Source organism: Schistocerca piceifrons, chromosome 1, assembly GCF_021461385.2.
Source record: "Schistocerca piceifrons isolate TAMUIC-IGC-003096 chromosome 1, iqSchPice1.1, whole genome shotgun sequence".
Taxonomy (NCBI): Eukaryota; Metazoa; Arthropoda; class Insecta; order Orthoptera; family Acrididae; genus Schistocerca; species Schistocerca piceifrons.
The window spans coordinates 1,039,646,947-1,039,665,456 of NC_060138.1; the positions used below are offsets into that span (position 1 = coordinate 1,039,646,947).

The 18,510-nt window shown below is 40.0% G+C and overlaps 1 protein-coding gene across 1 annotated transcript in view; it reads right to left on the minus strand.

Annotated features, from left to right (window-relative positions):
* Window positions 1-1,028: 1,028 nt before the first annotated feature.
* LOC124777398 (cadherin-86C-like) overlaps window positions 1,029-18,510 on the minus strand; it is a 286,282-nt gene continuing 268,800 nt past the window's right edge. Inside the window, exons 19-20 of the mRNA XM_047252795.1 lie at window positions 5,373-5,461; window positions 1,029-4,569 (exon numbers count right to left, since the gene is read on the minus strand). Coding sequence (XP_047108751.1) covers window positions 1,640-4,569; window positions 5,373-5,461 — 3,019 coding nt within the window. The 3' untranslated portion in view covers window positions 1,029-1,639. The remainder of the gene's footprint in view (window positions 4,570-5,372; window positions 5,462-18,510) is intronic.

Sequence of the window (18,510 nt, forward strand, 5' to 3'; positions counted from 1 at the left end):
ATGCCGTTATCAAGTACACTGCTGAAAGTTGTTAGACCATTATTATGTCATATCTGTTAAGGCAGTCCAAAGCAAGTACCTAAGGAAGATAAATATAGTAAGGCACAATCAAATGGTGGTCTAATCTTCTTTAAAAAGACATTGAAAGTACTTGATAGCTTATCAACATCCATGTTCACTAGCTAGTTCTAACATGCTGTCACGCAGTAAGCAGGCTTGCAGTCTCAGAGCTAGCACATTCTATGCATATTTTCTGGGAAACAAATATTGAATTACAAGAACTCTTCAAGCCACATCCATTGTTTACTTTTAAGTTTTAGGAAAGTTATTTTCATTTAATGTGTTGCAGGAATATTACATTATTCCTGTTACTGTTTAAACCACTACTGTCTTCATCATTTACTACTTTTTTGTCACAAATCCACAAAGCAGCATAACAGTGTATTGTTGGAACTAATTTCAATTCATATCAGACTCAGCTTGTTTGTTTCTGATATTCATGCATTGCCACAGGATACATCTAAGACCATTCCTTATGTATTTATGTGACATGATTTATCTGTCAGTTCACAATAAATTTGTAAGTATGTTAGGCCTCAGGTCAGTAGGTACTTAAAATTAATCTCATGGACATAACCAACAATGGCCTGTTCATGTACTTTCATTAGAATTCTGCAAATATACAGTATCTGTTATTTGATTTTCATCCTCTATGCTCTTGTAAATATGAACTGCTGATTGTGGTAACCACGTAAAGTCATTATTGGCATCATTTTCACAGTGCTGTGAGTCTTGAGACTATTTTTATCTTGGAATTCTCTTGTTGAGAACTGTTTTCCAAAAATTTAGTTGTAACTTGTGCAGATACTTGTCACATATGGCTGTTCTAACTGAAAATTATGAAAAAGGAAAACAATCCTGACTCCGTTATTAGTACACTCAGTAGCTTAGAAACGTGATTACAGCTTAAATGGGTTGATTCTGAATATCTCAAAATACATATCATACAATACAAAACTAGATAGGAAATCAGAATAAGTGATAAAAATAAAGACATAATAGAAGTGGATTGTGTTAAAATTATATGTTTAAATCTGGATAAAAGTGGAATGTTCACGTTGACTATCTAGTCACTTGATTTGCCATGCACACATTATCGAGAGCCATTGACAAGGAAACTTAGAAAATAGCGTATCATTGTTCTTTTGAATCAGTAGTAAGTTAGCATATTGCACATTATGAAGTTCCAGAAAAGAATACATAAAAACTTGTGTTCTGTGTCTCTGAGGAAATCATATTGTCAATTATTTAAAGTAGAATTTTTTGATGATTCCTTTTCTTACACATACGGAATCATCATCCTATTGTTTCAGGTATGACTACCTTTTAGAAATGTCATTCTGGAAAAGAGTTATTTATCAACAGAGTGTGGAAGCTATATCTGAAAGAATCTGATTTCTGAAACATATGTCATACAAGATGAGATCAAAATACATTACTTTTCATTTTTTCGGAAGACTAATAGAACTGTCATAAAATAGTTGTTAGTCCACTCAAAAAATTATACAGTCCTATGTATGAAATATTAAACACTAACAGCATCAGAAGTCTTTGTAACAGTTTGATAAAACGAATTTTATTAATAAGAGGGTGAGGAAGTGTCTGGCCTAAGTTGCTCAGTATGGACATCGTTATATGCAATTGCAAATACACTCTTTTTCTCAAGGAGTTCCTGATGTCGTCGTTTCTTGTTTGTTGCACTGGCCTGAGTTTGTGTGGAAAGAGATGACATTGCAATACCAGAGTCGAGGTCATCCTCTGGCTTAACTTCATTTTGTTTGAGAGTTGTAGATTTGTTTTCTTCATGGTTCTGTGGATTAATTTTATCAGAGTTCTCACTGTGGCTCAAGGAAGGTGTTGTTGTTTTGTCTTCCACTTCTGATGTTGATTTGGATTGGGAAGTATCAGAAATTTGTTTTGTGTCAGGATGTTTGGTAACAGTTGACTTTACTTTTCGTTTCTTTGTCTGATTTAGTTTCTTTTCCTCCTCTTCTTTTTTCTTTCTTTCTCTTTCTTCTTTTTTAGTTTTGTACCAATCCATGTAACGAGAATTTCTCACAGCTGATCCACCAACATCCAATTTCTGACTAGAATTTGTAACAGGAGCAGGTCTTTTATCCATCACTGACTTGGCTCTGACTGTTTGTTGTGATGCTGAACTCTCAGCTTTCTTTATTCTTTGAAGTTCAGATGTAGACTTTGTACGAGAAAGCTCCATTTGTGCATCACCACTGTTATAGGCATCATTATCTTTAAAGCTTTTTTCAGTTTTCATACCTGGTCTCTTCAGTTTATCCAGTAGTTCATGGTCTGTTACTTCACTTTGTTCTTCTGTAGCTCGATGACTTGATAGGGACCTGCTTCTAGGTCGGTTTGGTTTTACTTGGATCCATCTTTCAGGACTGCTGTGAACAGAGCTGGATGATTTTCGATAGTAAAATCTAACATCTGAATCAAATTCTATCTTCTTACCTGTACCCCTCTTATCTTTTGCCTTTGATGATGCCTTATCATGTTCATTTGGTTCCTTCTTTTCAGGTGTATGATCCTCATCTGAAGACTCGGAGTTTCTTTGGAAATGTTGTTTTGACTGATGTTTTCTTCTATGTTTTTTGTAATTCCCATCATCTTTGTCTCTAGACAGTGACTGTTCTTCTAAAGAATCTGATAATGATTCCTCTTCATGTTCCAGCACTTCTGACTTCTTCTTTTTTCTTTCTGTTGTCACTGGTTCTTGTTCAGAGACATTAGACAATATTTTACTTTTTATTTTTTGCCGTCTAAGCATACTAGACTTGTTTTCAGTATAATTGCTTGTAGCTGCAGTATCTTCTGGCGCCTGTGCTGCAGATGTGTGTTGCTCAGCAAGTTCTAGAGAACTCTCCGTTTCTTCCATGATGGGTGTCTTCACATAAACTCTACGTGGATGATGCCCATCCTTGAATTTTTTCTGATGTTCAGTCTTGACATTTTTTTTCTTGCTTTCATTCCTTCTGACCCACCGAATTCCTTTTCCACTGCCAGGTTTTTTGATAAGGACTACTGAGGAGTAGTCCACATAGTCTTCCTCTTCTTCAGTGAATGAATCATCATTGTCACTTATGGCACGTCTTGGTAGGGGATCTGTTTGTGTCCCTATGTCGACATCTGTTTGTGTAGCCATGGAGTACTGAGCTGGTAAACTCTGTGTATCCTGACTTTCACTAATTGCTCCACCAAGTACAGAATATGGCTGTAAAATGTGACCCGCTCTTATTCTCACATCATCTTGAATATGTTTATCATTTTCATGGAGCTGTGGAGTGATATCTCCTTTTCTAGTTATTTCTCTGTGCCCATTGTTAACTTGTTCAGTTTGTAAGCAGACTTCATGGGCAGCTATTACAGTTTGTAAACTTCCACTTAAATTTCCTTCACCAGTACTTCTACTAGTAGGTTCCTCCGTCTCTTTTTTCATTTTAATATTGTCCCGCTGTAATGAACTAGTTTGAGGTGTATTGTTGTGTTGATCTTGCATGAAGCGTTGCATAATGATTTCCTTGCCATTTTCAATTCGAATGTGTTGTTCAGTAGCGGGGAGAAATGTTGAAGGCCTTTGATGTTGCAGGGAAATATTTTCTTCGTCGGACCGCCCTCGTGTTACAAGGCGCAAAATTTCTGCGTTCCCTTCCTGGATGAAATACTGTTCCCTTCCCACCGGTGTTTTGTTATCACTATCATCTTGTGGACTTGTTCTTTCTAAAATAAGGCGATAACCCTCGGGTATCCGAGTTTCTGTTAACCTTCTTAAGTCTAATTCATCAGCAGCTACCAATATATGTGCCCCATGCAGATCATTCACTTGATGAGGATCACTTGTTTGCTGATCTCCTGGAATATGGTGTGATGTTTCAGAGTTGTTTATTCTTCTTAAGATGACTTCATCAGTTGCAAAATTGTTTGTTTGACCATGGACGTACACTGTATTATTGTATGCATTTGAAAAATGGACTGTGCCATGGTCGGGATCACTTCTGTGGTAGGCAGCATCACCTGGATTTCGTACATGGTCATTAGCTCTTTCTGAATATGCAGCTTCCTTTTTCTTAAAATCAGCATTATGCAAATGTTGCGTGCCAACCATTTTCCTGTCCCTTAGAACCCTCTGTCGCTCAAGTGTATCGGCACCACCTCTGCCAATATCTGAGCCCCTTTCCATTTCATGCCGACGTATTGAGTCAGCATCTAAATCAGTATCATTCTTAAGCCGTAATTCTCGTGGACCTTCTAACTGACCGCCTTCGATATCTTCTACAAAAACATCTTTATCATGCTCAGCTCTTTGATGTTGTTGCTGTAGTGCTTGAAGTTCCCTTGTGTAGATAACATGTGGACCTGGAAGGCTTCTAAATGAGTGGAAGTCCTCTTCTCCTTGGTCTCGATTCGTGTTATTTCGTCTGTTGAATTTCCAGGACTGGTGCTGCCGCATATCAGCACTCCATGCTTCTCTGGTGGGAACCCTCAGCTCTGCTACTGTCAACATTTTACAAAATGTGCTTATTACTGTTAGTGGGAGATTCTTTGTAAGAGAAGGTGAATGATCTTCAGAAGATTTTCTGATGGCATACACATGGTGGTCCTAAATTACACTGCCAGGTGATACCCTGTGCAATACAGGGCACAAAACACCATATGAACTATGCCATACAGTAACTCATAAGGGGAGTAGCCTCTGTTGACATTCAGCTTCTCAAATTGCTTTTGCTGCAGCATACTTAAGATGAAACAGCAATTTGTGAAGTGCTGTACCCTTACAATGAGAAAGGCAGATTGTACTATTCAGCAAGATATTTATACATTTATCTTTATGTTAGTACCACCAATTCATGCCACAGAGCTGCTGTGCATGATTGGTTGACAACATTGAAGGCATTTGACAGTGGTGGTCATCACTTTGAAGCATTACTGTAAAACACTTGTACGAATAACTACCTTAATGTACTTTGTTACCTAAAAACTTTTTGTCTGAGAGTATAACATGTATGAAATTTTTAAAGGCAATAAAGTATTCAAGGATCATTAATTACAGAACTGATCTTTAATCATATGCAAACTATCAGTTAATTGCATACGGTGTGTTGACTGCAAAAGGGTGGCTTTTGTCCTTGCAGGTTACTGTTTGGCTTAATTTTTATGTTCGCATTCTCATTTTGCACTGAAAATTATTATACATTGCTTGTTTCTGTAATTTAGGACAACACTGTGTAATGTAATGGATGGTATTTAAAGAAAGTAGCTAACTGATTAAAATCTTAGGCTAAATGGTAACCCACCTTGCACAGCTTTTGTGTCTTTCCCTCGACCTTCCTCATGGAGGACTAACTGCACATGATCGTCTGTAGATGCCACTTGAGTATTTTTCCTGGCAATTAAAATGCAGCATTAAGTAAATAAATGAAATGTCATTTTAGCTGTGGAGATTATTTTCGAAAAGCCACTAGAAATTATTTTTTTGTTTATTTAATAATGTGCCATGTGTTAAAAAAGTTGTCATGGCAAAACTCATTGTGTAATGTAAACAGCAAAGAAATAAAAGTGATTAAGTTTTAAGCTAAGAGACATGCTAAGTTGTTACAAGAAACTAGTCACACTGCTCAGAAATAAACAAAATGCTGATACTGATAACTGAAGATAAACACAAGAATCTTGAGCTCTGTTATTAAAGGATTTCATTAGAGAAAAACAGTATGGTATAAAGCTCTCTCTCTGTCTTTTATCTCTATGTCCCTGTTCCCCTATGGTTATCTACCTGTAAACTTATCACATTACATTTGTGGAAGTAAGTAAGTACGTTTTCCTATAAATTTATGTACTGTCCGCATCATTCCATTCTTCAAGCCCCTCGTTGTCTCAGTAAATGGAGAGTAGTACAGTAATATTTCTGTAGATATATTTAATTTTTCACAATTATTTGACACTACTGATGTAGCCACAGTTCTCACAATGATCTTTTAATGTGAATTTGGAATGTAGTTAGTATTGAATTTATTATTTATGAATTTTGGGTAACTTCAAATGAAAGGGGCAATGTTTTCCTAGCAAATCACTGTTTCAGAGCATAATCTTCTAAGGTCACACTGTTTGTACGAAAACTGTCGAAAAGCAGGCAGAAATTCAGTATGACTTAAAGGTAAATTAAATCTCTGGTTTATTCTGTAAGTTTTCAATTTTTAATCTTTCATACACAAGAAAAAATAATAGTTAATAATTCTGCAGGTGAGTTTTCGCATAGTCGGTTTGAAAGTCTAATGGGTTCAACAATTGAAGAAGATGTGTTGATGTGTACTTTTGGTACATGGTGTACCATGTGGTCATGTGTTTCTGACCTGTAATTCCAGTAAAAGACTGCAAAATACTGGTGAGCTCTCTCCTGGACAAAATAAACTGCTGCCTAGTTGTATTACCTGAGGTTCAGAGCTGAATCTAAAATTTGTTGTGATCATAAAGCCATTTTGATTTAGTTAGTTATTTATATGTTTCATGGATCCTAATTTCTATCTCTTGTAATGATGTGCTACCTATCAGCTGGTTTCCAAACACAGTCTGCTTTCTTTGTGAAAAACAGAGCATCATATTTACATGACTGTTTTTTGCCTTATCTTAATGTACTTTTAACCCCCTGCCCCCCCCCCCCAAATAGAGCTTTTTGCACTGCAAGGCATTAAAATTGCAACACCAGGAAGTATAAAAGAAAAATACTCTATTAAAATTTAGGTAAATACTTTAAGAGCAAAGGAGACCAATCCCTGAATAGCAGAAGTATTGAGTTATCAATAGGTGCCCCTCACCCAATACCAAATGTGTGTGGCAGCTTTCTGCCAGGTGAACAAACAGTACTGGGATTGAAATTGTGGCAGGTTCACTGGGTGAGGAGATTGTGTCAGGTGGGTTGGGTAGAGGGAGGAAATGGGAAGAGGGTCGGGGAGGGGGTAGCCGGGCTTCCCTTCCTCTGTCTTGTCACTCACTCCCAGTCTGCAATTCACTGTCATCATATGCCACACGAACTCTTAGGATCTGGTGCCATGAGTGTCACATTTCTAGCCCGAGCATCTGCGGTCTCTACCTTCTACTTTCCACTTCTGCATAGCCGTTGCTTCCCTCAAAGCCACCAAAACACACACACACACACACACACACACACACACACACAAAATCACATTCTGCACTGAGTGGCATCCAATACCATCTTGCCAGGTGCACAGCTCGGATGACAGTGATGAGTGGAATGTGGCAGTATTTGCCTAGTAGCCTCTACACACAGATAGTGTTTGAGCGTCTCTCTGCAGCCAGATCAAAGGAAGCTGCAACAGTGATCACCAAGCTGACAGTCTTCTGCAGATGCCATTGCACTGTCCACATGGATACTTATCATACTGTAAACAAGCTCATTTGCAGTATCATGGTAGGTGATGTGGCTGTACGCTACTGCGTGATCCAATAAACCCTATGGCTGTCCTCTCAAGCGCTAGTCACAGGGAGTCACTGAGATCCTTCATGGCACAGAGTATGGCTCTCCTAAACATATTGATTCAATAATGTATTATACATTGTCCAGTCTCATTAATGGGACCACCTATCAAAACCCTGAATAACCACCTTTCGCAGCACGGACCACTGCAAGATGTGCAGGAAGAGAGTCAGTGAGGTTCTGGAAGGTACTGATAGGGATGCGGAGCCATGCTCACTCCAGGTTCGTGGCCAGATGCACTACATTTCTTGGTTGAGGATCTGTGGGGTGAACAGCCCGATTGAGGTGGTCCACAGATTCTTGACTGGGTTTAAATCCTGAGAGATTTGTGGCCAGGGAGTACAGCAAACTCATTCTGGTGCTCTTCGAACCATACACTTGCACTGTGAGCTGCATGACACTTTGCATTTTCCTGTGGGTAGATGTCGTTCTGCAGAGGGAAAAAAAAGTTGCATGTACAGGTGGGCATGGTGTCCAAGAATTGATGTACACTTGTGTTGATCAGTATGCCTTCCAGTATGACGAGATCACCCAGGGAATGCCTTCTGGCGTGGACCTTCCGACGATTGTTACAGTCCAATGGCCATCTGTTCAACAGAGCATAATACACGATTCTTCTGAAAAGGCCTGCTGCCACTCAGTTTACATTCAATTGGAGTACTGGTGTGCAAATTCCAGCCTTCATCGCTATGAACGGCAGTCAGTGTGAATGCATGAAGTAGGCACATGCTGCGGAGGCCCATAGGCAGCAACGTTCACCAAATGATCGTTGAGGAGACACTTGGTTCGTCTTGGCAGTCAGTTTCTCAACATCTGTTCACCTGTACACATTTCTGCAGGCATGTACACCACTGTCATTTATAGCCATTGGCACATGACAATTGCCTCTGTGCCGGTTTTGGATAGTGCCATTTTTGTCATGTGTGGTATGCTTTAACCATGTTGGTACACAAACATTTTGCAAGCCAAACCATTTTGGAAATGCTTCCTTCCTTGTCCCCAAAGCCAATGATCTTGCCTTTTTGGACATCAGATAAATCACTCTGTTTTTGTAGTAGAACAATGACTGTAACAGTGTTTTCTGCATCTGGCATGCTTTACATACACTCCATTGGTAATGCTGCTGTTGCTGCCAGAGGTCATAACTCTCTCTCTCTCTGTCTCTGTGAGTAGTTATTGCACATCAAATGTAGGCGGTGGTCACATTAATTTGAAGAGTAGAAATTCCAAATGTTGGAATTTTTTCACAGAATGCATTTTAGTGCTATTGAGTCCTCAATACTTTGTCGGTCACATGACATTAGAGACTTTTTTCCGAGTTCCAAACTATAGATAAAATGTTTCAAAATTTCATTACTAGATGGCACATAGTCTTTGTCAGTGTTTGCCTCTGGAGTTCCAAGAACATACACCCAGGTCTCCTCCATTTAGCCTGCGATTATTTGAAGGGGTAACACACAAGTTTTTGGTGAGTAGGCACAGCTTTTTGAGCTGCAAGAGAGATTTTGCAGTTAGAGAGAAGCGAAGAAAGGTAAGCAACGCCTCATGTTTTGCAAGGTTTATACAAGGTAGTTGAGTCAGCTAAGGCTATGAACGCCGGCCGCGGTGGCCGAGCGGTTCTAGGCGCTTCAGTCCGGAACCGCGCAACTGCTACGGTTGCAGGTTCGAATCCTGCCTCGGGCATGGATGTGTGTGATGTCCTTAGGTTAGTTAGGTTTAAGTAGTTCTAAGTTCTAGGGGACTGATGACCTCAGATGTTAAGTCCCATAGTGCTCAGAGCCATTTGAACCATTTTTGAAAGCTATGAACCCATTTCCTGTAATTCAAATGCATGCAACTGTTTTTAAAGATTCTGATGAAACATTGTTGCCAATACAGGTGTAAAGACCTCCAAATGTAGTATGATCAAACTGTCTCATACTTGTCTATCTCAAATAGTTATTAAAAATTTTTACTCTGAAACTGAAGAATGGAAATATATCAATGCATTCAACAGACCATGGCTGATATACACAATGCATTACTGCATCCGAAAGACCCACCCTGTTCATCAGTTTCAAAAAGAGAAAAGACGTACTGATGTAATTTCTTCCTCAACAGCGCAGAGAGTTCTACAGTAAACTTAGCAACATCTGATCTACATTTACATCTGTACTCTGCTAACCACTACGAAGTGTGTGACAGAGGGTATGCCCCATTGTGCCAGTTCTTAGGGCGTTTTCCTCTTCCAATCATGCATGGAATGCACAAAGACTGCTCATATGCCTCAGTACGTGCTGCAGTTAGTCTAATCATGTCCTTCCAAACCCTATGGGAGTGATATATAATGGATTGTTATACATTCTTAGATTCATAACCTAAAGTTGGTTCTACAAACTTTGTAAGTAGGTTTTCATGGGATAGTGTACATCAGTTCAGTTCTATCATCATCTTCAGGAAAATGTTCAGAGGTCAAATTAACCTGTGTGTACTGCTCTTGTGTATGTATGTTCAATATCCCCTGTTAGTCAGTTCTATCATCATCTTCAGGAAAATGTTCAGGGGTCAAAATAACCTCTGACCATTTGTACTGCTCTTGTGTATGTATGTTCAATATCCCCTGTTAGCCCTATTTGGTATGGGTCCACACACTTGAGCAATGCTCTAGGACAGATATCACAATTTTTTTGTGCATGCACTGCGTGTTTGTTCCATTTCATGTCCTTAAGTGTTATATCCAAATTTTAGTAATGTGTTGACCGTTTCTAACAGTGACTCATTGATATTGTAGTCATAGAATATTATATTCTTTTGCCTTTTTGGTGTGCTCAGTGTTATATTTTGAACATTTAAAGGAAGTTGCCAATCTTTGCGACAGTTTCAAATCTTATCTAGATCCAATTGAATATTTGTGCAGCTTTTTTCAGACAGTATTTCTTTATAGATAGTTGAAATATATGTGAAAAGTCTGAGGTTACTATTAATATTGTCCACAAGGTTATTAATATACGACATGAACAACAAGGGACACAACACGCCTTGCTGGCGCTGTCCCCTCCATGCCAAATAAATCCTCAGTCCAACCAAGTTTCGTTTCATACCCCATACGATCATACTTTTGGTACTAATGTGGTACTGTGTCAAATGCTTTTCAGAGATCAAGAAATATTGTGTCTTTCTGCCTGCCTTGATCCAGAACTTTCAGTATGTCATGTGAAAAAATTGCAGGTTTTATGTTATTGGAATCCATGCTGGTGGGCATGGAGGTGGTCATTGCGCTCAAGATACCTCATTGCGTATGATCTCAGATTATGTTCTAAAATTCCACAATAAATGGATGGCAAGGACATTAGATGCTAATTTTGTGGATTGCTTCTGCTATACTTGTTATAGACAAGTGTGACCAGTGCTTTCTTCCAACTACTGGGTATGGTCTTTTATTTTGAGGGATCTATGGTAGATTAAAAGAGGGGCTAACTCAGCTACAGATTCAGTACGGAATCAGGCTTTGCAGCTTTCTTCAGTTTCAGTGATTTCAACTGTTTATCAACACCACTGACACTAATATCTATTTTACTGATCTTCTCAGTGGTATGAGAACTAAACTGGGCCAGTACTCCTAGGTTTTCCTCTGTGAAGAAACATTGGAAAATGAAGTTCAGAATTTCTGCATTTGCTTTGCTACCCTCCATTTCAGTCCTGTCTCATCCATGAATGACTGGACCTAACTTTCCCACCACTTACAGCTTTTTATATGACCAGAAGTTTTTTGGGTTTTGTGAAAGATCTTTTGGCAATATTCTGCTACATTAGTCACTGAATGCTTCATGCATTGCTCTCTTTGACAATCAAATACATTTCATTCAATATCTCTCTGTCTGTAGCTGTATGCTTTGTTTTGCACCTATTATGCAGTAGTGTGTTTCTTAGAAGTTTCCTTACTGTGACTATATATGATGGTGGGTCATTTCCATCATGAACTGTTCTACTGGGTACATATCTACCCAGTGAATGGTGAACTATTCTTTTAAACTTGAGTTCCTCTCCATCCTCCTGTCCTGAGTTAAAAGTTTCAAGTGAGCTAAAAGTTACGATATGACACTTCTGCTTTGTTGTCTAGTTTACTGAATTTATAAATCTTTTCACTTGTTTTAATTGCCCTTTGTACTTTGCTAATTATTGTTGTTACTAATATGTCTTGGTCTCTGATACCAATTTTGATGCAGGTTTACTAAAAGAGAACAGGTTTATTTGCTGCCGTTATATCTAATACATTTCCATCACAACTGGGGCTCTGAACCATCTACGCAGGGTAGTTTTCAGAGAAAGTATTTAGTAATGTTACACAGAATATCTTTTCATACTTACTACTAACAAAACTGTAAATATACCAATTGATTGTTGGATGGTTGGTCTCCTCCAATGGTTACAGTGTGATTGGGATACTTATGCACTTATGAACTGATGGTTTCTCTAAAGGTTTTGATTACATTACGAGGTGAGTCTGGTGGTTGATAGAAGGATCCAATTATAATTTTACTCCAACTCCTGATAGAGTCGTAGCCAAACAATCTTGCATGCAGTTTCATTTTCTGTGTTGATAGATATGAGTTTCTTGTCTACTGCAACAAATGCACCATGTCCATTTGCCATTAGCCTATCCTTTCAATACGTGCTTCAATTTTCCCCAAAAATCTCACTGCTGTCAACTTCAGGTTTTAACCAGCTTTCTGTACTTAGTACTATGTGATCTTCACTGGATTTTAGAAGCATTTCAAACTCTGGCACTTTGATTAAATGCTTCAGCAGTTAAACAATAGGATTTTAATATTCTCACCTATGGGGAGCATTTCTTTGTATCTTACTCTGATACTTCCAACTTTCTCTGCCAGTCACTGTAATCACACATGTGTGTGACCTCGGAACCCAAACAAATTGAAGATGTCAATACAGCTATGTCAAGCATTCCCTGTCAACGTGTACAACAGGTTCAAGAAAATACATCTGATACTCCATAAGACGATACAGCATATAAAATTCAACAAAACATGCAAAAAGAACGATTTAATTCCAAATTACATTAATGTAAAGGTTAAAAACAGTTCTACAGTGGCACAAAAGTCGAAATCATTTGCAGAACGATATTGGTTACTACATGAAATTAAGATGCTCTATTCGAAAAAACAGCACCTAAACATGATGCTCTATGAGACTCATCTAGAATTAGCAAAAAACGTAGGAAACGCCGCAGTTTTCATGGCACTAGTAGAAAAAACTGAACACAACACATACACAGAAATGAAACATTTACAAACCAAACATAAACAGAAGATAATGAAACTAACAGTAAAAAAGATGCAAAAACACATTTATATTTTAAATGTGAAACCACATGAACACCAACACACATTCCATCCACACTTAGTTAACCTAACAGAGACAGAACTACACGAAAATGAAAAAATGCTCTTGGAAAAAGGTTTGAAACACTGCACCAATAGCAAAGTGAACAATCAATACATAGAAAATCTCGTAGTAGAAACCGAACACATCCTTACACGTGAAGAACAACAAAATAATTGTGAAATAAACATAGGACTGACAAGAGAACTAGTAAAAGAAGAAATAAAAGGCATAATAAAACAAACACAGCAGACGCACAATAAGAACAACCAAACAGAAGCAGCTACTATGAAAAGGTTAAAACAAAAGTTAACAGACAATAACGTATTAATAACAAGAGCAGGCAAGGGAAATGTAACAGTACTCATGGATAAAGAGCAATACATCACAAAAACCAAGGAATACATAAACACCAACGCCATACAAAAACTGAAGTCAGATCCAACTACACGATTCCAGGCAAATGTGAAACGAACACTGAAAAACATTGAACACACACTCACAGACAAAAAAAATACTACTTAACAAAGAAAAACCCACAAGCACCAACAGTCCGCAGTCAATCAAAAGTACATAAAGACGGAATGCCAATGAGAGCTGTTATCAACTTCAAGAAAGCCCCAACATACCGCATAGCCAAACACCTCCAAAAGTTAGTTACAAAACACTATAAAGTAGAAAACAACAGAACAGTGATAAACACAGGAAACCTAATAGAAAACATACAGAACATACAGGTACCACACACAGCATCACTGATTTCATTCGATATAGAAAATATGTATACCTCCATCCCTATCACAGAAAAAATAGAAATCATAGAACAAAATATCTCATCCCACAGCAACCTCACCACAGACGCAATAAAAGAAATAACAGATATGCTCAGACTGACAACTGAACAAAACTACTTTCAGTTTGAGAAAGAATATTATCTACAAACTGATGGACTGCCCATGGGATCCCCAATATCAGGAACACTAGCAAACATTTTCATCAGTCACCTAGAAAATCAGATATTTGATAAGATAACCACAAATGAAAGTTTCAAAATCATATATTGGTACAGATATGTGGATGACATTATTTGTCTGGTAGATGAGCCAAGTGAAAAAATAGATGAACTCCATTCAGAAATAAACAAAGATCATCAGAACATAAAATTCACACTTGAAAAAGAAAAAGAAAATCAAATAAATTTTCTTGACATTACAATTAAAAAAGAAAATGGTAAACATACATTTAACATCTTTAGAAAACCAACAGCCACAGACACAATAATACATTCCACATCCAACCACCCCCACAGCCAGAAACTTGCAGCACTAAGACACATGTTACATAGATTAAACAGAATCCCACTCAGCAAGAGAAACTATGAACAGGAAATGAGTACAATCATACAAATAGCTAGGAACAACGGGTATGATGCACATGTGGTACACAAGCTCAATCAAAAAATAAAAACACAAATAAAAAACAAACACAACAGTTCCACAATACAAAAGAACTCACAAGCTGAAAACTTACAAACACACTCAACAAACACACACAATAACAACACCACACAGAAAAGAACCAGATGGTACACCATGACCTACACACATAAACTAACACACAGAGTTGCAACCATCCTAAAGAGACAGGGCTTCAAAATAGCGTATAAGCTTGGGCAAACCCTTCAATCACACCTAAGCCAGCCAGCTACCAAGAGAGACAAATTCCAACAATCAGGAATATATAAACTTGAATGTCAAAGTTGTGATGCAGTATACATAGGCATGACATGCAGGAATTTTCAAACAAGATACAAAGAACATATCAGATGTTGGAAGTATGAAACAAACCATTCCACATTTGCAGAGCATTTAAAACACTACAACCATCATCCTACAAACATGGATCAAGAAATGAAAATAATGAGAATAAGCAACCATGACAAACATCTTATACAAATGCAAGAAAACTTCCACATCTAGAAAGCCATAGCAGAAAACAAACATGTGATAAATGAACAAACACACATCAGCACAGTCTCCCTACTACACTTAGTAAAGGAAATGATAACATAAAAAAAAGAAAAAAAGAAAGGAAAAAAAAAGAAAGAAAAAAGAAAAGAAAACTCTTCCCCACATCACATGGAGACACACACACACACACACACACACACACACACACACACACACACACAACATAGCCCAGCCCTAACCAACCCTTTTTCGCCTTTTTTCACACCAGATCTCCATTTGCTTTCTAATTTTACCTTTATCTCTCCCCATATATTTTTTCATATTTATTTTCATTTTCATTTCAGCCTCGTGTTCCACTTTCCACCTTCGAGTACCATGTCACCCTCACAACACCTTCACAACGACCCCATTAAGTTTTATTTACATTCCCTCCGCAAACATGCCTTCGCCCTAGCCAGATTACACTCCCATATTTTATTTTCTCAGGCTTGTCTGACATTTGGCATCACCCCCAAAGGCCTCACACTTAAAGTTCCCATCTCTGGCTGCAACCCGTCTTTCCATCAGTCCCTATACCAGTTCCAAACCAAACAATCCATTGCCCTCACCCACCTAATCCTTCACCTACACACCCACTCAGCCAATCAACACACCCATCAACTCCTATCCTTTATAAAAATCCTCAATCTTTCCTCTCCCACATCCACACCTGTTGTTCAGAGCATCCTCCTACAGGCCAACCGCAAATTAGAACAGCATGCCACCCTCCACCTTAAAAAACTATCCAATCTCCTGGTTTCCCACCTCCGGAAAGGCAACTCACTCACCCTTCACAACCTTTCCAGCAAACCTCAACCTCCTCTCATTGCACACAAACCCAGTCTCTCCCATCTACTCAATCTCCCACTTCCAGCTCCACTCCCTCCAAAACCTCAAAATTCCAATCAACGCAATCTGGAACCACAACACCCCAATTCAGTAGTTAACCTTTCCTCCAAACCTCTCTCCCAATCCGAAACCTCTGTCCTATCCAAAGGCCTCACCTTCAGCCCCACTCCCAGATTTAACCAAACAGCCCTCGTCAAAGATTTACTGTCCTACACCCGTACTCTCTGCTGGAAATATCACTTTGCCACGAAGAAAAATGATCCTAATCCTACTCCTAATGATCCAACTCCCCAAGACACTATCCAAATTGAACCATGCCTGGAACAGTTCCGTCCTCCGTCACAGCGGGACCCACCTCCTCTTCCTCAAAATCACCCTCTCCTAACCTTCCAGGAATTTCTGACTTCCAGCCTTGCCTCTCAATCCTTCTTAAAAAACCTTAATCCTACTCCCAACATCACCACTGCTGAAGCCCAGGCTATCCGTGATCTGAAGGCTGACCGATCCATCGTCATTCTTCCGGCGGACAAGGGTTCCACAACTGTGGTACTTGATCGTCGGGAGTATGTGGCTGAGGGACTGCGTCAGCTTTCAGACAACACTACTTACAAAGTTTGCCAAGGCAATCCCATTCCTGATGTCCAGGCGGAGCTTCAAGGAATCCTCAGAACCTTAGGCCCCCTACAAAACCTTTCACCCGACTCCATCAACCTCCTGACCCCACCAACACCCCGCACCCCTACCTTCTACCTTCTTCCCAAAATTCACAAACCCAATCATCCCGGCCGTCCCATTGTAGCTGGTTACCAAGCCCCCACCGAACGCATCTCTGCCTACGTAGATCAACACCTTCAACCCATTACATGCAGTCTCCCATCCTTCATCAAAGACACCAACCACTTTCTCAAACGCCTGGAATCCCTACCCAGTCTGTTACCCCCGGAAACCATCCTTGTAACCATTGATGCCACTTCCTTATACACAAATATTCCGCATGTCCAGGGCCTCGCTGCGATGGAGCACTTCCTTTCACGCCGATCACCTGCCGCCCTACCTAAAACCTCTTTCCTCATTACCTTAGCCAGCTTCATCCTGACCCACAACTTCTTCACTTTTGAAGGCCAGACATACCAACAATTAAAGGGAACAGCCATGGGTACCAGGATGGCCCCCTCGTATGCCAACCTATTCATGGGTCGCTTAGAGGAAGCCTTCCTGGTTACCCAGGCCTGCCAACCCGAAGTTTGGTACAGATTTATTGATGACATTTTCGTGATCTGGACTCACAGTGAAGAAGAACTCCAGAATTTCCTCTCCAACCTTAACTCCTTTGGTTCCATCAGATTCACCTGGTCCTACTCCAAATCCCATGCCACTTTCCTTGACGTTGACCTCCACCTGTCCAATGGCCAGCTTCACACGTCCGTCCACATTAAACCCACCAACAAGCAACAGTACCTCCATTATGACAGCTGCCACCCATTCCACATCAAACGGTCCCTTCCCTACAGCCTGGGTCTTCATGGCAAACGAATCTGCTCCAGTCCGGAATCCTTGAACCATTACACCAACAACCTGAAAACAGCTTTTGCATCCCGTAACTACCCTCCCGACCTGGTACAGAAGCAAATAACCAGAGCCACATCCTCATCTCCTCAAACCCGGAACCTTCCACAGAAGAACCCCAAAAGTGCCCCACTTGTGACAGGATACTTTCCGGGACTGGATCAGATTCTGAATGTGGCTCTCCAGCAGGGATACGACTTCCTCAAATCCTGCCCTGAAATGAGATCCATCCTTCATGAAATCCTCCCCACTCCACCAAGAGTGTCTTTCCGCCGTCCACCTAACCTTCGCAACCTCTTAGTTCATCCCTATGAAATCCCCAAACCACCTTCCCTACCCTCTGGCTCCTACCCCTGTAACCGCCCCCAGTGTAAAACCTGTCCCATGCACCCTCCCACCAGCACCTATTCCAGTCCTGTAACCCGGAAGGTGTACACGATCAAAGGCAGAGCCACGTGTGAAAGCACCCACGTGATTTACCAACTGACCTGCCTACACTGTGAAGCGTTCTATGTGGGAATGACCAGCAACAAACTGTCCATTCGCATGAATGGACACAGGCAGACAGTGTTTGTTGGTAATGAGGATCACCCTGTGGCTAAACATGCCTTGGTGCACGGCCAGCACATCTTGGCACAGTGTTACACTGTCCGGGTTATCTGGATACTTCCCACTAACACCAACCTGTCAGAACTCCGGAGATGGGAACTTGCCCTTCAGCATATCCTTTCTTCTCGCTATCCGCCAGGCCTCAATCTCCGCTAATTTCTAATTTCAATTTGCCACCGCTCATACCTCACCTGTCTTTCAACTTCATCTTTGCCTCTGTACATCCGCCCCGACTGACATCTCTGCCCAAACTCTTTGCCTTTACAAATGTCTGCTTGTGTCTGTGTATGTGTGGATGGATATGTGTGTGTGTGCGAGTGTATACCTGTCCTTTTTTCCCTCTAAGGTAAGTCTTTCCTCTCCCGGGATTGGAATGACTCCTTACCCTCTCCCTTAAAACCCATATCCTTTTGTCTTTCCTTCTCCTTCCCTCTTTCCTGACGAGGCAACCATTGGTTGCGAAAGCTAGAATTTTGTGTGTATGTTTGTGTTTGTTTGTGTGTCTGTCGACCTGCCAGCGCTTTTGTT